The sequence below is a fragment of the Salmo salar genome, chromosome 28 (assembly GCF_965601325.2).
Source record: "Salmo salar chromosome 28, fSalSal1, whole genome shotgun sequence".
Lineage (NCBI taxonomy): Eukaryota > Metazoa > Chordata > Actinopteri > Salmoniformes > Salmonidae > Salmo > Salmo salar.
In genome coordinates, this window is record NC_138318.1 from 14,719,048 (window position 1) to 14,741,464 (window position 22,417).

Consider the following 22,417-nt stretch of genomic DNA (forward strand, 5'->3'; position numbering starts at 1 on the left):
AAAATATATTTCTTAAAGTGTGGTCTGCTGTGAGTCTCCTCCAGCCGTGAGTCTCCTGTTATCTTCCACTTAAATCAATATTGGTATAAAGTTTTATTTTAATCACTGGCCCATTTTAACTCGGAAAATGAAAGATATATACACATACACACACTGAGTGTACCAAACATTAGGAACACACTCCTGATATTGATAAATGCATCAAATGGCATATATTTAGTAATGACAATAAAGTTAATTTGCATGACTATTAAAGGAACATTTAGAAATCAAATGAAATTTATTGAAGGTAAAATAATGAACCCCTTACAGTGCAACAGACAGATTCATCCATTTACTGTTGTCAAAGCATTCATTATACACAGGTTATTATCAATAGCTCTATCACCAACAATCGCATCATTTAGAGCTACAATATCAACTTACTGAGGTAACATATTATGAGAGACAGTGTGTTTATGTGTTATGAAGAGACATTCTCCCACTCTTTTGGCACCCAATCTCAGGCCAGATGGAATGTGCAACATGTTTTATCAGTACCTGTTCTCTTCCACTTAAATCAATATTGGTATAAAGCTTTATTTTAATCACTGGCTCTTTTTAACTCAGAAAATGAAATATATATATATATATACACATACTGAGTGTACCAAACATTAGGAACACATTCCTAATATTGATTTGTAACCCCCCCTCCCCCTCAGAACAGCCACAATTCGTCAGGGCATGGACTCTACAAGATGTCGAAAGATACCACAGGGATGCTGGCCCATGTTGACTCTAATGCTTCCCACAGTTGTGTCAAGTTGGTTAAATGTCTTTTGGATAGTGGACCATTCTTGATACACACGGGAAACTGTTGAGCGTGGAAAAACCCAGCAGCGTTGCAGTTCTTGACACAAACCAGTGCGCCTGGCACCTACTACCATACCCCGTTAATAGGAACTTAAATATTTTGTCTTGCCCATTCACCCTTTGAATGGCACACATACACAACCTGTCTCCCCTCCCCTTCATCTACACTGATTGAAGTGAATTTAACAAGTGACATCAATAAGGGATCATAGCTTTTACCTGGATTCACCTGGTCAATCTATGTCATGGAAAGAGCAGGTGTCCTTAATGTTTTGTATACTCAGTGTATATGAGGACCCAAGGAATTGGCCCTCCCCAGATTCCGTATAGCCGTAGAATCTTTGGCATTATCATGGATACATCAGTATTCTATCAGACATCCTTCCATATCCCTTTAAAAACATTCTGTCCTCATACACAGAGACTGTACCAAAGGCGTCACTGCCCGGGGGGGTCTCTATCACCCCCTCCAGCGTGAGGTAGTGCACTCCGGAGTCATCTCTGTGATACCCTCCATCGTGGTCGTGTCCTGCCATGAAGCAGACTACACTCTTATGGGCCTGGAGTATGGAGAGCAGCGCATCATAGTTCCAGGCTAGGCAGATAGGATCTGTAGAGCTGGGGTGGATAGGGAGATGGCCTGTACAAGAAAACAGTCAACATTATTTAGTCAGTTCGTCTATTGGGTCACATTGGTGATCTCAAATGTCATGATGGCTGCTATGACATTTGTTACGTAGGCCTCATGACTTGACTCACTGACAATGGTGACCCTCTCCAGTTTGTCGTCTGCCAACGACAGAACTCCTTCCAGCCAGTCCAGCTGATCTTGACTGAATCCTCCGTTAAACTTCACAAACCTCTGCTCCATCCCCACAGGCGCTAAAACATATGGAGAAAGACATGATTAAACAAAGTTTCAAATACTTCAATTCATGTGAAACACCTATCATTCTCAGCATTAGGCCTGCTGTGGCATTAGGCTCTCCACAGTCAAGCTACATGGAATTGTGCAGTATCAATGAAATAGTAGTTACTGGTGGTAGACTATTCTGCTCATAAGTTATGTGATGAGGTTCGTGTAGCACTTGTGGGGGAACAGTGTTTAAAACTAGCTACCCTGCAGTTAACAGGGCAAGTGCACTACCTGTGCTAAAGGTCCAAACCTCCTTACTAACAGTATACCTACCTGGGGGGTGGTTCAGATCTTCATTGTCATTGTGGGCTTTTAAAATAGCAATAGCCTGCTGGTATTTCAGACTGGACTCCTCTCTCCCTAGTAGGCTCACATCATAGGCATCCAAAACGACAAATCGGTATTTGGGTACTGGACTGAAATGATATGCATATATCTCACAGATGCTGAGATGCCCCTCTCCTGCTTCAGAATCTGTAGTACTATTGAGAACCGACCGCATTAGGGTGTCTCTGCTATAGTTATAAAACTCATGGTTGCCCCAAACGTGGTGGACTTCAACCGGAGAGGAGTCAAACTCTTTCATCACCGTTTCCAGGGCTCGCTCTGATGCGCCATGCCTCTTGTTGAAGCCATCGATAATGTCACCGAGCTGAAGGATGAACCGGGGTTTGACAGTTTCCGCGGTCCACCTTTTCTGTGCATTGTGCAATAGGCGAAGACTGTTCCGGTAGTATCGTTTCCTTGAGCGTTTGAAATTGAAGCCATCATCTATGTCGGCGTATTGAATGTCGGCGATTATTCCAAATGTAAACAGTGGTTTGGCGCAGTTCTCCATTCCAGTTGTCATGATGTTATTGATCAAACTTCTACTTTTAGTCCACTTGAGAAAGCTAGCTAACCTTCTAACATTTTTGACCGCTGCCAGAACGCTTGCTTATTCTACCTACTAGAATGAAGTGAAGGTTGCCAGGATATTCTGTGGCTGTTGTCCTCTTGTACTAGATACTGTACATTGTTTCCATGTCAATTGATACAGTTAGGTTACAGTGTTTCTAAAACGCCGGGAGAGTTGTTACATGTCCGACTGCACTAGTATTCTGTCAGCAGCACACACGATAACGTCACGTTTGTATGAGAAAACTTTCAAAATAAAAGCTCGCATTTCAAAACGTTGCAAAGTGAATAACTACTGTCAATAACTATTTCATTCAATAGATATGGAATCTAATCAATGGCCACTTTTATTGTGCCAACAAGAACATACAATAAGCAATTCATGAAAACAAATACAACATCTGGTTTTAAAAACCTTTTTTAAAACCAGTATAATGAACAAAATAGTATGTTGACACTGGCATGTTGGGCTGTAAAAAGACAAGGGGCGTGCTTTCTAACTGTGTCAGCTAAAGTGGGGTGGGAAATACTCAGTAGGGTCTCTAACTGTATCGTACATATCCAGCAGCACTTTGTTTTCCACCACTCCTATAGCCCCAATGCAATACACTGTAACATATTATACATGGGATACATATTGGCATGTAGAGAGAAAACATTTATTCCTGTCTCAGTGTATTGCATTGGGGTCTATGGAGCGGTGGAGAACGAAGTGCTGCTAGATATTTACGACAAAGTCCCCCTCCAAAACTGCATATTTGGTTAGTAGAGACCCTACTGAGTAGAAAAATTCTCTCTACAAACCAACATGTATCCCATGTTCAGTGTATTACAGTGTAATGCATTGGGGGCTGTGGAGGGGTCGGAGTAAAGGCGTGCGACTCAGTCCCCCTCAAAACCTAACCATATTTGGTTAGTAGCAAACCTACTGAGTATTTCTGACGCTAGTATAAATAATACATAGTAAAAAGCGTCAGAATATCTATTTATTTCTTCAAATGTGGTTGCAATGCTGTGAAAAACAGTTGTACTGCATAAAAAAAAAAAAACGATATTCCCAAAGTTTAGCATGTCTTTGCAGGGGAACTCTTATTTTGAGAAAGACATATCCGCGATACTGCTGCCAGCATAATATCCTGATGCTAGAAGAACGGTAATTCCGACTACTGTCAGTGCATTTGTTCACGAACATCCCAACTGCGCTGCGACTGCGCAGTATCAGATAAAGTATTGGGATTGCATGGCAGGTTACTTAAACAACAGACAAGTACTGCAGTACCACCAGATGCACGGGACTCTCGTGAAATATTGAACAGGGCCATAGACAAATCTAGCAGGTATAGTAATGTGGCTCTACTGATTCATCACATTTTTTTAAAAGTGACCTCCCCCCGTATTTTCACAATATTGACACTAGAGGGTAGTAATACTACACCTCACTGGCTATTGGACACTTTCACACAATTAACAAAATCTGATTCATTTAGTCTTTACATGTTTATATTAATCACATAGACCTAGAGGTGTGTTTGAACTCGCACACTATTCAGGCTGTTTCATGTTTTATTAAGATCCTAAAAAACAATTGACCTTTCGCTAAATTCTGCCCCCCTTGATTACTGTTGCAACCTCAAACAACATTTTCAAGGAATCCCAATTCCCCATTCAGGGAATCATGGGGAAAAAACTGGAATATTGGGACAGGGGCACAGAAACGTGGATTTATTAGGAGGAATGGAGGCGGAAAAAGAAGAAGAGGAGAAAAAAAGACTGAGGAAAATAGAGGTTGGATTTGAATCTGAGGAAGATTGCGATAAAAATGGAGATGGGGTGTCGAAGAAGATTGATTTCAAGTGCAAACAAAGTGAGCTGTGCGCCAGACCGAGTTCTTGAGGGGAAATGGAAGTGAATGAGGGCGAGTTAAGTGAGGTGGAAGGTGTGGTGAAGAGCTTATAACCAGAGCCTGGCATTGTTGGACATGGTAAAGAAGAATCTGGTCTCTTAGGAGTGACGTTTTTGGAGAAAGTGCACACTTGCCTTTTGGCAGATCCATTTGTGGTTTCAGGGTAGGTGAGAAAGGTGAATCAGTTAAGGTAACCTGTAGTTTGTGTTTCTTCTGACCAGACATAGGCGTTCTATGTCATGCAACTTGGGTCATGATCTGTTTCTTGCTTTGCTCTCAGGAACAGGGCACCATTGAAAGGAGTGATTTCTTGGGTAGCGTTAAGTGTGAAGATGGAGCAATTGAAGTTGAAAATTCCTGGTGTTTGTGATGCCTGCCGTTTGGTGCGACGCAGACCCGGTGTTGAGCGTGGTGAAACAGAGGAGTCACTATCAGTCCTTTTGAGTTTTGAGTCAGAGTCTTTACCTGACAAAGTCATGTTAGGATATATCATCCTGTTAGAGCTTTTGTGCTCATTTCTGGTCATGTCGCAGCAGTGTGTAGGAGGGAGATTCCACAATGTGGGAAGTGTGCAGGAGGGCATGGGACAGAGGATTGTGTAGTTTCAGTGGATACTGGTGTGCGTGTCAACTGTAGGGGTGACCATGTTGCTGGGGATCGGAAGTGTCCGATGCGGGAGAGGCAGGTTGAAGTGGCCAGAGTCAGAGTAGTGCAGAAGGTGTTATATGCTGAGGCAGTGAAGAAAGTAGAGGATTGGTCAAGAGTGAGGGATCCTTAAAGGATCCCAGAGAGTAGTAGATCTGTGCCAGCACAGAGGGATAGGCCAATGAGTGATTAATACTTCAGTAATGTTGGCTTCTTAGCGTTCATAGCAATGGTTATCAACTGTACTGCATAAAGGGAATGTAAATCACAGGAAACATGTTGTGGTGGCAGCTGCAGAGAAGTATAAGGGTATATGAGATTTGACTTCAGAAGAATTACACGGTGTGTTGAGGGGTGGTGTGCCATCCTCCCAGCCCGTTGGTATGGTGCAGGAGCATTTTGTATCACAAATATAACATGATTAAATACACACTACATCACAGTAGGTGGCGGCATGCACAAACAAAATTTGCAAACACCATGATACCAAAGGAGAAGAAGAAGAAGAAGAAGAATTTCCCCCATTCAACCACTGTCTGGCGAAATCCCCTCACAATAATCTTAAACTGCTTTTCTAATACACAATTAAATTAAACACAGACTACCCCTTGCTAATCAGGAAACTTGTGGATATGTTGTGGTGGATTGTCATTACAATTGCTTCGCAGGAACCTGGTAAAATTGTATAGGTTAGCTAGCCACTGAATGGCTCTGCATTCACTGTTAGCAAGCAGTCATTTACATTTACATTTAAGTCATTTAGCAGACGCTCTTATCCAGAGCGACTTACAAATTGGTGCATTCACCTTATGATATCCAGTGGAACAACCACTTTACAATAGTGCATCTAAATCTTTTAAGGGGGGGGGGGGTTAGAAGGATTACTTTATCCTATCCTAGGTATTCCTTAAAGAGGTGGGGTTTCAGGTGTCTCCGGAAGGTGGTGATTGACTCCGCTGTCCTGGCGTCGTGAGGGAGCTTGTTCCACCATTGGGGTGCCAGAGCAGCGAACAGTTTTGACTGGGCTGAGCGGGAACTGTGCTTCCTCAGAGGTAGGGGGGCCAGAAGGCCAGAGGTGGATGAACGCAGTGCCCTTGTTTGGGTGTAGGGCCTGATCAGAGCCTGAAGGTATGGAGGTGCCGTTCCCTTCACAGCTCCGTAGGCAATCACCATGGTCTTGTAGCGGATGCGAGCTTCAACTGGAAGCCAGTGGAGAGAGCGGAGGAGCGGGGTGACGTGAGAGAACTTGGGAAGGTTGAACACCAGACGGGCTGCGGCGTTCTGGATGAGTTGTAGGGGTTTAATGGCACAGGCAGGGAGCCCAGCCAACAGCGAGTTGCAGTAATCCAGACGGGAGATGACAAGTGCCTGGATTAGGACCTGCGCCGCTTCCTGTGTGAGGCAGGGTCGTACTCTGCGAATGTTGTAGAGCATGAACCTACAGGATCGGGTCACCGCCTTGATGTTAGTGGAGAACGACAGGGTGTTGTCCAGGATCACGCCAAGGTTCTTAGCACTCTGGGAGGAGGACACAAGGGAGTTGTCAACCGTGATGGCGAGATCATGGAATGGGCAGTCCTTCCCCGGGAGGAAGAGCAGCTCCGTCTTGCCGAGGTTCAGCTTGAGCTGGTGATCCATCATCCACACTGATATGTCTGACAGATATGCAGAGATGCGATTCGCCGCCTGGTTATCAGAAGGGGGAAAGGAGAAGATTAATTGTGTGTCGTCTGCATAGCAATGATAGGAGAGACCATGTGAGGATATGACAGAGCCAAGTGACTTGGTGTATAGCGAGAATAGGAGAGGGCCTAGAACAGAGCCCTGGGGGACACCAGTGGTGAGAGCGCATGGTGCGGAGACAGATTCTCGCCACGCCACCTGGTAGGAGCGACCTGTCAGGTAGGACGCAATCCAAGCGTGGGCCGCGCCGGAGATGCCCAACTCGGAGAGGGTGGAGAGGAGGATCTGATGGTTCACAGTATCAAAGGCAGCAGATAGGTCTAGAAGGATGAGAGCAGAGGAGAGAGAGTTAGCTTTAGCAGTGCGGAGAGCCTCCGTGACACAGAGAAGAGCAGTCTCAGTTGAATGCCCAGTCTTGAAACCTGACTGATTAGGATCAAGAAGGTCATTCTGAGAGAGATAGCAAGAGAGCTGGCCAAGGACGGCACGTTCAAGAGTTTTGGAGAGAAAAGAAAGAAGGGATACTGGTCTGTAGTTGTTGACATCGGAGGGATCGAGTGTAGAAAAGCAGTCAAAGCCATAACTCCTTTTGGAGCTAACGAGTGCTCTCAAATCATATCCTGATGTCAACAGCAGATGAAAGTTGTATTGTATGAGACTGAGAGCTAGCTAACCAATTGAGCTAGTAAACAATGCAAAAAAAGTAGAATTGCGGATTCGAAAAATACTCCAACAGGCTCTGCATTTCAGTAATCACAGTAGCAAGTACTACTGGTGCACAGTTAAATTATTTAGCCGTTGCATTATTTTTAAACTCTCAATTTTTGCCATAGCTCTCACTGGCTTTCAGTGAGCTTGTCTGAGGGATCAGGACTGACAGCAGCTGCTCTCATTGGAGTATTGCGATTGGTTGCCCAAAATTCAGGTGCGGGATTAACGAAGGGTCAATTCACACCATCGTTTGTTTATTGTTGACCATCAGATAAGTGTGTCTATGAGTCTGATAATGGACTGAACAAACCTGATAGCTGTGCTTTCTTTAGACAACTTGAACTTGACCTGACATTAACTCATAAGCCTAGAGATTTTACCATCTGTTGCATTAAAGATTAGTTTTTTAAACAGCGTATGATGCCAATCCATTGCAATCCGTGTCTTTCTTTTATCATGCCCTCCAAATATCTATATGCAGATGACACCAAAATAGCACTTCTCCCACACTAGTTGAGGCATTTCTCAAACTGCAGGAGCAGTTTAATGTTGTCCAACATAACCTCTTTCAGCTCAAATTGATCTTAAAGGTCCAGTGCAGACATTTTTTCAAAAATATCAATATCAAATCATTTCTGGCTTACAATTATGCACCTTACTGTGATTGTTTTCAATGAAAATAGTCACGAATAAACCAAAATAGCAATAATTTTGCTAGGATGGGAGTGTGTAAGGGAAAACTGAAAACAAGTTATTGGTAGGGGTTTTGAACTCTCTTTCTTCTTGGCCTATTAACTAATTTACCTCCTGGTGACGTATCCAGGCAGGCCAAAACTCCCACCAAAACAGGCTGGCATTTCAGGCAGTCTTTTCAAACAGCTCTTACTGTACACTAAAAGGGAATTATTGTCATTTTCACAATTTCACAGTATTCTTCCAACCTTATAGTGTGGAAATATACAGTATATAAAACACAGAGAAAATGCAGAGAAAACAAAACAAAGGATATTTTCAAGATCAAGACAGCAACCCCCTAATCCGCCTCAGGTAGACACTTTCGTCTGAGACCACAGAACTGTATTTTATATAATGTTCCCAACACAAAAACTGAGTTTGGTCAGAATGCGTTTAGATGTGCTGCTCCGTCATCTTGGAACAAGGATTTAAAACTACATCATTCTATTCTGATTGGTGATTTGAAATCCCAGATTGGAGGGCTGTTGACCATAGATTGCATGTTTTTAAACCTGCTCTCTTAAGTTATTTTATGCACTTTGCACTGTTTTAACTTCCATCCATAGTTATGTTTTATTTTGTGTTGTGTCTCATGTGTAAATATATGTATGCTGCTTTCTTGGCCTGGGCTCACTTGAATTTGTCATATTTCAGGAAATAAATACATGCGTACAGACTTATCAGAAGCAATGCTATTATTTTTCTCTCAGTGGCAGAATTTCTGAAAACGCTTACATTGACCTGAACGTCTGAGATTGACCAAGGGGAATGAACAAGGGCAGGTGTAGAGGAGATAACTTATTGAAATGCGGCACATCCCCAACCCTAAGATCCCTTCTCACTGTCATCTTTAGGACAGCTGGCCCTCCAGGAATGTATTCATTCAATTAAGTCTCCTTAGTAACACTATAGTAACCTTGCCTGGATAGGGGGCAGCATAAGCTGAGGGTTCACAGCATGCTTGTTCATGATTTATCACTTCTCTTACCAGTTACCATCTCTCTTAACATCTTCTGAAGACATTATTAAACTTGCAGTGAGTGACAGAACTACTGCTGCTTTTCAGCCCTGACTCCATTGCTTGTTAGCACTCTAACAAATTAGATATACAGTTGAAGTTGGAAGTTTACATACACCTTAGCCAAATACATTTCAACTCAGTTTTTCACAATTCCTGACATTTAATCCTAGTAAAAATTCCCTGTCTTAGGTCAGTTAGGATCACCACTTTATTTTAAGAATGCGAAATGTCAGAATAATAGTAGAGAGAATGATATATTCCAGCTTTTATTTATTTTATTACATTCCCAGTGGGTCAGAAGTTTACATACACTCAATTAGTATTTGGTAGCATTGCCTTTAAATTGTTTAACTTGGGTCAAACATTTTGGGTAGCCTTCCACAAGCTTCCCACAAAATGTTGGGTGAATTGTGGCCCATTCCTCCTGACAGAGCTGGTGTAACTGAGTCAGGTTTGTAGGCCTCCTTGCTCGCACACACTTTTTCAGTTCTGCCCACAAATGTGCTATAGGCTTGAGGTCAGGGCTTTGTGATGGCCACTCCAATACCTTGACTTTGTTGTCCTTAAGCCATTTTGCCACAAGTTTGGAAGTATGCTTGGGGTCATTGTCCATTTGGAAGACCCACTTGCGACCAAGCTTTAACTTCCTGACTGATGTCTTGAGATGTTGCTTCAATATATCCACATCATTTTCTTTCCTCATGATGCCATCTATTTTGTTAAGTGCACCAGTCCCCCTGCAGCAAAGCACCCCCACAACATGATTCTGCCACCCCTGTGCTTCACGGTTGGGATGGTGTCCTTCGGCTTGCAAGCCTTCCCCTTTTTCCTCCAAACGTAACGATGGTCATTATGGCCAAAGAGTTCTATTACTATTTCTATTAGTACGATCTTTGTCCCCATGTGCAGTTGCAAACCGTAGTCTGGCTTTTTTATGGCAGTTTTGGAGCAGTGGCTTCTTCCTTGCTGAGTGGCCTTTCAGGTTATGTCGATATTGACTCATTTTACTGTGGATATAGATACTTTTGTACCTGTTTCCTCCAGCATCTTCACAAGGTCCTTTGCTGTTGTTCTGGGATTGATTTGCACTTTTTGCACCAAAGTACGTTCATCTCTAGGAGACTGAATGCGTCTCCTTCCTGAGCGGTATGACGGCTGCGTGGTCCCATGGTGTTTATACTTGCGTACTATTGTTTGTACAGATGAACATGGTACCTTCAAGTATTTGGAAATTGCTCCCAAGGATGAACCAGACTTGTGGAGGTCTCCAATTTTTTTCTGAGGTCTTGATCTGATTTCTTTTGATTTTCCCATGATGTCAAGCAAAGAGGCACTGAGTTTGAAGGTAGGCCTTGAAATACATCCACAGGTACACCTCCAATTGACTCAAATTATGTCAATTAGCCTATCAGAAGCTTCTAAAGCCATGACATCATTTTCTGGAATTTTCCAAGCCGTTTAAAGGCACAGTTAACTTAGTGTATGTAAACTTCTGACCCACTGGAATTGTGATACAGTGAATTATAAGTTAAGTAATCTGTCTGTAAACAATTGTTGGAAAAATTACTTGTGTCATGCATAAAGTAGATGTCCCAAACGACTTGCCAAAACTATAGTTTGTTAACAAGAAATTTGTGGAGTGGTTGAAAAACGAGTTTTAATGACTCCAACTTAAGTGTATGTAAACTTCCGACTTCAACTGTACTAAGGCAGTTGTCTGTTAGAAGAGAAACATGAAGGGTTTGGCTTTTTAACTACAATATGTAATTATACATAATATTCTATGGCTTTCTAAAGTACAGTATTTATCAACGAGGACTTTACTGTGCTGTACTTTACAGTACAGCACAGTAAAGTACAGCATAGCACAGTATACATCTTGGGTGTTGTCCTTTTGTACTCGAAGCTGATTCATGGTGAGATGCTGGACCTGGAGGACCACATCTCAGCCACGCCCTCGTCCACTAATCTCAGAGGCTTCTGTGAAGAGCATAAAGGAATGTCTATTGAAGGAATGTGTATTGAAGGAGAAACCAGCTATGCTTTAATTCATAAGTCCAATCACAGCAATCACAAGACACTCAGATGGATTTAAGTTATTTAAGTCAGCAATTAAGCTTTTGGAGCCCTCGCTGACACCTCTTCTAATACAAAGATCTGCATGATTTATAAGAAAGCACTACATTCTGTTTCTCTGCATAGAAGAGTGAACCAGGTAATGTTGAAAACTTTGGAGACCCTTGCATCAGAGGCTGCTGGCCAAAGATGTACCTCAGAGGTCACTCTCCTCTGAGTCTGTCCTATGAGATCTCCCCCTGAGCTGCAGCTGCTCCCTGCAGATGTGTGACAAAAGCTGAGTGACATTAATTTGCCTTAATATCACATACCAATCTCATCATCTCCCTCAAGCCACACATTCTCAAGGGGCTTTGACCCAAGTATAGGCATTTGTTCAGTCTCTGCTTGAGCCAAAGGGAACCTTATAAAAGGAGGAGGAGAAGCAGACATCTACATGTTTCGATTGGAGCTGCTATTTGTAAGGCCCTCTAAACTCTGTGAAGTATAGTGTACTTGTGCCTTGTGATAACTTCCAATTACATTCCAATGAAAGCATTGCTAGACATTTTTACTGTGATCTTATGATTTGATGAGTGATCTGAGTTCTCTTTTATAGGAACACACATTACTGAAAGGATCTCATTCATTAATTATATCGTCAGAGGGAGGTAAGTGTCGAAAACTCAGGAGGATGGGGTCGTGGTAAGGGCTGTAGCGTGATGAGTGGAATGGTATCAAATACATCAAACACATGGTTTCCATGTGTTTGATGCCATTCCATTTGCTCCATTGCAGACATTATTATGAGCTGTTCTCCCCTCAGCAGCCTCTTGTGGTCTAAAAGTCATTCTTACTCTTCAGTTCAATTGACAAATACTTTGAATTTCTTTTCCAACTTCCATCTCTGTCCCCTCAGTCCCCCCCCCAGGGTGCTTTACAAAGATGAGTTCAGATTCTGAGATGGGTGTGTTTGGGCCGGCTGCCCCATACCTCATGAAGTCTGATAGAGAGAGGATAGAAGCACAGAACAGACCCTTTGATGCCAAGACGGCTGTGTTTGTGTCTGAGCCTAAGGAGCTGTATGTCAAAGGCACTCTCCAAAGCAAAGAGGGCAGCAAAGCAACCGTTAAGACTGAAGCGGGAGTAATGTGTTACGTCTAATTGAACTAGTACAGTGCCATGTAGAAAAAATATGTAAACAGTCGGGATCCAGTATTTTCCAAAAATGTATTTATTTCTTCTTCCTAAACATAGACTGTAACAGTGAAGGAAGACGAAGTCTTCCCCATGAATCCTCCTAAATTTGATAAGATTGAGGACATGGCCATGATGACCCACCTCAAGGAGGCCACCGTGCTGTATAACCTCAAAGAGCGTTACGCAGCATGGATTATCTATGTGAGTCACATTTGACATGAGTGAAGGCTGTTCTTTGTCTGAAGTTGAGCTTGTTTCCAAAGCTCACCCTTTCCACATTACTCTCCTTAAACGGATATTACAATCACTGCTGTGGTTTCAGACCTACTCTGGGCTTTTCTGTGTCACTGTGAACCCCTATAAGTGGTTACCAGTTTACAACCAGGAGGTGGTAGTGGCCTATTCATACACAGTATGTTCTTCTCGTGATTGTGATGGTCCTTTTCATTTAGATAGAGAGTAACAGTCCATCTTGATCACGTAAGTAATGGAACTTGAAAATCAACAGACTTAAGTTCTTCAACACGAAGAAACATTGTGTTTTCTATGGATGTGCTTTGTGTTTCTCTCAGTGGAGAAACCGGTGCAGGGAAGACTGTGAACCCCAAGCATGTCATCCAGTATTTTGCGACCATCGCAGTGTCTGGAAATGGGGACAAGAAAAAAGAGGGTCCAGGCAAAATGCATGCAAGTAGAACTCAACATCTTTATTTTCCTCTCAAGAAACACTGTTCAGTCAGCAATACAAAGAACATGCCTTTAGTAGTTATCTAAACAGACAGATAATCTGCTGTACTTTATGATTGAATGAAACAATGTTACTTGATTGGCTGACTGGTTGATCTGTTGTATCTTACCTGTAGGGAGGACCAGATCAACTCAGACAACCCTCTGCTGGAGGCTTTTGGAAATGCAAAGACCGTTAAGAACGTCAACTCCTCTTGCTTTGTAAATGAGTATTTCTGTCTATGTCATATGGTGTCACTTATTTGTCATCATTATTAAGTCATCAAGGTCATTACCGTCTTGTTTTATCTCTGTTCAGGGAAAATCAGAATTCATCAGAATTCACTTTGGAACTACAGGAAAACTGGCTTCCACTGATATTGAGACTTGTAAGTTGGGTCACATTTTATTTGTCCGGATTTTCCAGGTAATTCTATCAACAGACTGTTGATAAGCAACTGCTTACTAAGGTTACGGTTAGGGTTGGGGTTAGGTTTAGAATAAGGGTTAGGAAAATGGTTAAGTTTAGGGTATGGGTTACGTTTAGGGTTAGAACAAGGGTTAGGGCTAGGGTTCGGGTTAGTAGATAGTTAGTTGAAATGTTGCTGATAGTCTGTAGATAGTCCATCTGCAGATACTCTACAGACTATCCAAATAAAGTGTTACCGTAAGTTGTATGCCACATTTGGCTGAGAAACATCTATGTTACACGATGACATACACATGATACACAGCACAGACATGCTCTTTTTGCTTTGGCAGATCTCCTGGAAAAACCCCGGTGACCAGATCATGTCCAACAAGAAGCCTGAGCTCATAGGTACTCTTCTCATCACCACCAACCCTTATGACTTCCCGTTTATCAGCCAAGGGGAGATTGTTGTGGCTAGTATCGATCACAGTGATGAACTGCTATCTACTGATGTAAGTAGAGAAACTTGGGCTAAATGCAATCAAACTCAAATTGCAGAAAATGTGTTGAATTTGTCTCCTAATTCTTGATTTGATCAGGATACCTTGCAAATTCTCTGTTTCGTTCATTTAAAAAAACACTGTCCACTGATGTGCTTCTAGAGTGCTATTGACATCCTAGGATTCACCTCAGAGGAGAAGATTGGCATCTACAAGCTGACTGGCGCTGTGATGCATTATGGGAACATGAAGTTCAAGCAGAAGCAGCGAGAGGAGCAGGCGGAACAAGATGGCGCTGAGGGTAAAAACCTGGGATGCATGTCACTCCAGAAAGTTGTTCCCTCCCTCCTACCATTGTCCACTCCCCTTCACATATCTGATAGAATTGCTCTAATATGGTGGAAACTTTTAATTTAATTATAAAAATATATATATACACTACCGTTCAAAAGTTTGGGGTCACTTAGACATGTCCTTGTTTTTGAAAGAAAAGCAATTTTTTTGTCCATTAAAATAACATCATATTGATAAAAAATACATTGTAGACATTGTTAATGTTGTAAATGACTATTGTAGCTGGAAATGTCAGATTTTTTATGGGTGGGGGGGTGGGAGACTTATTAGAGCTGATGCTTACTGAAAATGAAAACACGTAAAAATTCTGGTGTCTGTTTCTATTTCAGTGGCTGACAAAGCAGCTTACCTCATGGGCTTGAACTCAGCAGATCTGCTAAAAGTGCTCTGCTACCCCAGAGTGAAGGTTGGAAATGAGTATGTCACCAATGGACAGACTGTTCAGCAGGTATTTGCTATCTTGTGTTGTTTTCGAGGTCTCAAGTTTGACTTGTTGCTGTCGACTCATGTAATATGCTTATGACCTACAGGTGTACATCTCTATTGGAGCCTTGGCTAAATCTGTCGATGAGAAAATGTTTCTTTGGATGGTTATCCGTATAAACGAGATGTTGGAAACCAAGTAGCCAATGTAGTTCTTCATTGGTGTCCTGGACATTGCTGGATTTGAAATCTTTGATGTAAGTGAAATGTCTCAATAATTCCACAGTGTCATAACATTGACCCAATAGATTGCAATTGAAATGGTATTTGTTGACTTTCTCAACAGTACAACAGTCTGGAACAGCTGTGTATCAACTTCACCAATGAGAAACTGCAACAGTTTTTCAACCACCACATGTTTGTGCTGGAACCAGACGAGTACAAGAAAGAGGGAATTGAGTGGGAGTTCATAGACTTTGGAATGGACTTGGCTGCATGCATTGAGCTCATAGCTTCCTTCATGATAGCAATTAGATAGAATTGAGAGTTTTTTTACACTTTCATTCAAGATCTAAATGCTGCACTGTAATTTATTTGTTAATCCCCAGCCAATGGGCATTTTCTCCATCCTTGAAGAGGAGTGCATGTTCCCCAAGGCTTCAGACACCACCTTCAAGAACAAGCTTTATGACCAGCACCTTGGAAAGGCTGACAACTTCCAGAAGCCCAAGCCGGTCAAGGGCAAGGTAGAGGCTCACTTCTCCCTGGTGCACTACGCCGGCACTGTGGACTACAACATTACTGGCTGGTTGTAGAAGAACAAAGACCCACTGAATGAGACAGTCATTCAGCTCTACCAGAAGGCAGCCTTGAAGCTGCTCTCTTTCCTCTACTGCAGTTACTCTGCCTCTGTACTCTGCCTCTGAGGGTAAGGACATAGAAGTACATACACACATTACTGTCTGTGATTTTGTGCTGGTTGTGGAATTACAGTTAGAAGTGGTTTCATCTCTTTGCAAATGTTTTGTCCTGTAGAAAACAGTGGTGGTGCTGATGCAGCAAAGAAGGGAACGAAGAAGAAGGTCTCTTCTTTCAGACTGTGTCAGCCGTCTTAAGGGTCAGTAGAGAATGAACAACACATTTTATATTCTCATTATTCCTTCTTACATGTTTGATTGAATATTATTGTAATACACATTTAGTTGTTGCCCTTTTGCCCTTAACAGGAAAACTTAGGAAAGCTGATGACAAACCAGAAAAGCACTCACCCCCATTTTGTCAGGTGTCTGATTCCAAATGAGACTTAGACGCCTCGTAAACATGTTCACCATATCATTGGTGTCTACTTCAGGTTATTTGGCTTTTGCTCATTATTTCGATTTTTTCGCAAACCATTTCCCTCTAGGTACAAAGTACTGAATGCAAGTGTTATCCCTGATGGCCAGTTCATTGACAACAAGAAAGCTGCAGAGAAGCTCTTGGGGTCAATTGATGTGGACCACAATCAGTATAAGTTTGGACACACTGGCAAGTGATAGTGAACATCTCTGGTAGGGGCAGCAGGTGGCCTAGCGGTTAAGAGTGTTGGGTCAGTAACTGAAACATCGCTGGTTTCGAATCCCCAAGCTGACTTGGTGAAAAATCTGCCGATGTGGCCTTGAGCAATGCACTTAACCCTAATTGCTCCTGTTAATCGCTCTGGATAAGAACATCTGCTAAATGACTACAATGCAAATGGTAGTACCAATACTGTACATATTCCTTTTTGGTATGAAAGGATCAGATGTGGTAATTTAAAAATGGTCTCCATGTCTGTTTCCTGCAGTTGTTCTTCAAAGCAGGCCTGCTGGGTTTGCTGGAGGAGATGAGGGACAAGAAACTGGCCACCCTCATCACCATCACCCAGGCCCTGTGTCGCGGCTTCCTAATGAGGACAGAGTACTGGATCATGATGAAGAGGAGGTAAAGGCCATGATGATAGATTGGAAACCAAACAGGAGATGCATTGCACACATTGATGTCAATGAGAAAGTTGTAAGAACATTCAAGTTATAAACACCTTAAGTCATAATCTGTCCCTGAGATTGTATGGTGTACATTAAAATGTAAGGATCCTAAATCTGACTTATGTCCTTGCAGAGAATACATTTCTGTTGTTCAGTCCAACATACGTTTGGCAAGTGCAAGGACGACCTGGTCAAAGCAGAGACCAAGAAGGAGCTGGAGGCCAAATTGGTGACCCTGCTCCAGGAGAGGAATGACCTGCGACTGCAAGTGCAGGCTGTAAGTATAGTTCTTGAGTGCCAAAGGATAGGAAACAATGTTCTTACAGCATTGAATGACTTGCTCTAGAGATCCAGAGTAATTTTATCACATCAAAAAGCAAGGTTATTAGGATGCAATAGAAAATATCAACAGAATATTATATTTTGTTTGATGAGACATTTTCTTTCCAGGAGAGTGAAGGTCTGGTGGATGCAGAGGAGAGATGTGATGGCCTCATCAAGAGCAAGATCCAACTGGAGACCAAAGTCAAAGAGCTGGGCGAGAAGCTGGAGGACGAGGAGGAAATGCTGAACTGACTTCCAAGAAGAGGAAGATAGAGGATGAGTGCTCTGAGCTGAAGAAGGACACCCTGGCCAAAGCGGAGAAGCAGAAACATGCCACTGAAAACAGGGTGAATGTCTTTCATGAATGTGTCTGTTTTCTAAAAAAGGTATAATCCTTTATTCACTGACCTGTCAGTTTTCGAAAAACCTTCAGGTGAAAATTTTGACAGAATGAATGTAAGTTTTAATGAGACGATTGGAAAATTATCCAAGGACAAGAAAGCCCTCCAAGAGACCCACCAGCAAACCTTGGATGACCTCCAGGCAGAGGAAGACAAAGTCAACATTCTGACCAAAGCCAAAGTTAAGCTGGAGCAAAAGTGGATGATGTAAGTCTAAACATTGAGCTTTATTAGCTTTTATTCTGGATAGGTTTCACTATTAAACATACTTCCTACTTCGTTTTACAGCTTGAGAGTTCTCTGGAGCAAGTAAAAAAGATATGGATGGATATTGAGAGGACCAAGAGAAAGCTTGAAGGGGATCTGAAACTGACTCAAGAATCTGTAATGGATCTGGAGAACGACAAGCAGCAGCTGGAGGAATGACTGAAAAAGTACAATAAACACTTCAGTTATTCATCCATTCATATTCTAGAACATGTGATTTTTATAGAAACTCTAATCATATGGTTTGACTTCGCAGGAAAGACTTTGAGTTCAGTCAGCTTCTCACCAAAATTGAGGATGAGCAAAGTTCGTCAGCTCAATCTCAGAAAAAGATCAAGGAGCTCCAGGTACTCAACGAGAAAATATTGCTTTCAAGATTAAGACCTTTATGTGTTTAAAATGTTTCCTTCAATACTTTATTTCAGGCCTGTATTGAGGAGCTGGAAGAGGAGATTGGGGCTGAACGTGATGCCAGGGCTACGGTGGAGAAGCAGTGGTCTGATCTCTCCAGGGAACTTGAAGAGATCAGCGAGAGGCTTGAAGAAGCTGGTGGAGCCACCATTGTTCGGATTGAGATGAACAAGAAGCGAGAGGCCGAGTTTCAGAAACTGAGACGAGACCTGGAGGAGTCAACTCTGCACCATGAGGCTACTTCTGCTGCCCTGCGTAAGAAACACAGACACTGTGGCAGAGCTGGGAGTGCACATTGACAATCTGCAGCGTGTCAAGCAGAAGCTGGAGAAAGAAAAGAGTGAACTCAAAATGGAGATTGATGATCTGGTCAGCAACATGGAATCAGTGTCCAAATCCAAGGTAGAGAACAATCTCATTCCATTACAGAAAGATGCATTCATACTTTTGTAAATCATGAAAACTGATAACATTGCTTATTATTTTTCTAAGGCAAATTACGAGAAGATGTGTCATGCTCTGGAGGACCAGCTGAGCGAATACAAGGCCAAACATGATGAGAACACTCGCCAGCTCACTGATCTCAATACTCAAAGAGCAAGACTTCAAACTGAGAATGGTAGGAAATACATCATGCTGAGTTGGCAGTAGTCCACCACTTGGACCACAATTAAAGAGGGCCTGTTCTAACAAATGTTCTTGTAATACTTTATTTGAAAGGCAAGTTTTCCTGCCGACTTGACGAGAAAGATACTTTCTCACATGTCAAAGACCAAGTTGTCATTCACTCAACAAATTGAAGAGCTGAATAGGCAGCTTGAAGAAGAAACCAAGGTTTGTTTTAAAATTCTACTTTGAAGAATGAATTCATATCTAGACCTCTAAAGAGTCAAAAAAGTCAAAAAGTACACAGCTCTAGAGATGCTTAAAAATTATAACATCCAAATCATAACCAACTCCCATCTTTTGGTGTAAAGGTGGATGCTTGATCTGCTTTAATTTGTTTCTGTAAAGGCTAAGAGTGCCTTAGCCCACGCTGTCCAATCATCTCACTATGACTGTGAGATGCTGAGGGAGCAGTTGGAAGAGGAGCAGGAGGCTAAGGCAGAGCTGCAGAGGGGAATGTCCAAAGCCAATGTAAAGGTGGCTCAGTGGAGAGCCAAATATGAGACTGATGCCATCCAGCGTACTGATAACCTGGAGGAGGCCAAGTGAGTCAGAAGATACAGGCCTTTTAAATATTGTACTTTAGAAATGTACTGCTCACCTTCATGAGGCCAAGAAACATTGTGTTTCAACACTAAAGAAGGAAATTCATATCCTCAGGAAGAAGCTTGCCCAGCGACTCCAGGATGCTGAGGTGGCCATTGAGGCTGTGAATGCCAAGTGTGCCTCTCTGGAAAAGACTAAGAGGAGACCGAGGTTTGATGCCAATGGAGAAATGTCCTGAAATATGAAAATGTCAATAATCAATGGAATAATGTCAATTTATCCAATTATTTTAGGTCTCTTTGGAACACAAAGAATCCAAGATCCTTCGTATCCAGCTGGAGCTAACCCAGGTCAAAGGTGAGGTAGACAGGAGGCTGGCGGAGAAAGAGGAGGAGATGGAGCAAATCAAACTAAACAACCAGCATGTCGTTGACACCATCCAGTCGGTCCTAGACTCTGAGACCCTCAGCAGAAACGATGCCCTGAGGATCAAAAAGAAGATCGAGATCGATCTCAACGAGATGGAGGTTCAGCTGAGCCACGCCAACAGGCAGGCTGGTGAGGCCCTGAAACAGCTGAGAAACGTCCAGACAGACCTCAAGGTAATGCATTCAAAACATTTCTACATAATATCAATCTATGTCTTACTAATTAACTTTATTATAAAGTTGAGTTTATTTCTCTCCTCAGGATGCCCAGCTGCACCTGGATGAGGCTCTGCGTAGCCAGGAGGAGCTGAGGGAGCAGGCAGTCATAGTGGAGCGCTGGAGCTCCCTGATGCAGGCCCGAAGTGGAGGCGCTGAGGGCTGCCCTGGAGCAGACGGAGAGGAGCCGCAAGATGTCTGAGCAGAAGCTGACTGATGCCTGTGAGAGAGTGGGGATGCTGCATTCCCAGGTATACTCACAAATATGTAGCTTTGCCTTGGTTTATATAGATTTCCCATGCCACTATTGTAACATCTAATAACATTATCTATAATGCCATACGTTAACAGAACACCAGTCTTCTCAACACCAAGAAAAATCTGGATGTAGATGTCAGTCAACTGCATGGGGAAGTGGAGGATGCCATCCAGGAGGCCAGGAACGCAGAGGAGAAAGCCAAGAAAGCCATCACTGATGTGTCATATCAAGCAAAGATTGACAATATTTTACCTCCATAACATGTCATGTAAAACCAACAACAATATGATGTGATGAAATGTTCTCCTACACAGGCGGCCATGCTGGCTGAGGAACTGAAGAAGGAGCAGGACACCAGCGGTCATGTAGAAAGGATGAAGAAGAACCTGGAGGTTACAGTCAAGGACCTGCAGCACCGCCTGGATGAGGCTGAAAACCTGGCCATGAAGGGCGGCAAGAAGCAGCTCCAGAAACTGGAGGCTCGGGTAACCCGTCCCCTTTTCACAAGATTATCATAGTATCACTGGGACTCAAATACTCCAGATTAATCTAATGACATACCGGCAGATGGTGCTGTCTCCCAGAGCAGCTAGACTGGAGGCATAGTGAAATCATAGTTTTTTGCTGCTATAATGGAAGTGTATCCCAGAGGAAGCCTGAAACTATTCATCAAGTGTTGACTACTTGTGATGTGATCCACTCACTGGCAAGTGTGTGAGCTGGAATTAGAACTGGAGGTTGCGCAGAAAAGAAGAGCTGATGCCATGAAAGGAGCCCAAAAATATGAGAGGAGAGTCAAGGTGCTCACCTACCAGGGAGTAGAGAAATGAGTTCAGAGGAATCTGATTCAATCAGAAGTGATCTAATTTCCTTTACCTCACTGATTGATCTGCTGATTTCTGCTTGCATATTGAAGAGGAAAAGAAGACATTCCAAAGGCTGCAGGACCTGGTGGACAAGCTGCAGTTGAAGGTGAAGCCCTACAAACGTCAGGCTGAGGAAGCTGTAAGCTTAGATCAATGACCTATGACCTAATGAGAAAGTACCTGGTTGTTATTGTTAATCCCTGACTTCTTGTATTATGGTCTAGTGGTGTTGTTCCAGGGAGAGCAGGCCAACACCCACCTGACTAAGTGCAGAAAGATGTAGCATGACCTGAAGGAGGCAGAGGAGAGGGCTGAGGTCGCAGAGTCCCAGCTCAACAAGATTAGAGCCAAGAGCAGGGATGCCGGGAAGGTACGATACGATACAAAAACATAAGTATTCATATATTTCAGTACTACATTGATTGATTGATGTGTGTATTATTTGACAAAAAAAAGGAAAATAAAAAACAACATTTGCATTACATATTTTTTATCTTATGTACCAGCCTGAATCTGAGTGAGTAGAAGACCCAGAAGTGGTTAGAAGACCCAGGATTTGTGCCTGCTTGGATGCCTGCCTGAATGTCTGGATCTGTTTATGTATAGACTGTAGCACAACCTAGTGGAATTATAGTACAAAATAGATGAAGCAAGTGCATGTATAACTGTTTCTGGTGTTGTTTTAAAGTATGACACAAAACATTAACATTCACTTTTATCTGTTCTGCATTAACATATCCTCCAGTGATCTAATTAGGCCTACTTTTTATAGTTTTTTTTGTCATTATCTTGCCAAACAAGGCAACAGTATAACAAGTGTAACACAATCATCCAAATCCCTTAGCCAAACAGTATGGATTTCGAGGCTCAATTTAGACCCGGCAGGACCGCCATGTGCGTGTAGTTTTCATTTCATTTGAGAGTCTGCGATTTTCAGAGATTAGTAGAGATCCTCAGGAGAATGCATGGTGACATTTTGGGCTTCCCCACG

General features: G+C 42.6%; 1 protein-coding gene and 1 pseudogene across 1 annotated transcript; one reads left to right on the forward strand and one right to left on the reverse strand.

Annotated features, from left to right (window-relative positions):
• Positions 1-257: 257 nt before the first annotated feature.
• adprm (ADP-ribose/CDP-alcohol diphosphatase, manganese dependent) lies at positions 258-2,886 on the reverse strand. The gene is made up of 3 exons (XM_014178961.3): positions 2,045-2,886; positions 1,615-1,737; positions 258-1,495 (listed from the first exon to the last, which is right to left on the reverse strand). Exons 1-3 carry the CDS (start codon positions 2,619-2,621, stop codon positions 1,206-1,208), a joined length of 990 nt encoding a protein of 329 aa, XP_014034436.1. The 5' UTR covers positions 2,622-2,886; the 3' UTR covers positions 258-1,205.
• Positions 2,887-12,366: 9,480 nt separating this feature from the next.
• Positions 12,367-21,820, forward strand: LOC106589196 (myosin-2-like; annotated as a pseudogene).
• Positions 21,821-22,417: the final 597 nt, after the last annotated feature.

What these genes read in the sequence shown, in the direction of transcription:
- adprm (XM_014178961.3), bottom strand. Translation starts at nt 2,621, where the DNA reads ATGACAACTGGAATGGAGAACTGCGCCAAACCACTGTTTACATTTGGA. An exon ending in AGATCTGAACCACCCCCCAG is followed by an intron (nt 1,738 to 2,044) that starts GTAGGTATACTG and finishes CATATGTTTTAG; the next exon opens with CGCCTGTGGGGATGGAGCAG. An exon ending in GGAGAGGGTCACCATTGTCA is followed by an intron (nt 1,496 to 1,614) that starts GTGAGTCAAGTC and finishes TTTCTTGTACAG; the next exon opens with GCCATCTCCCTATCCACCCC.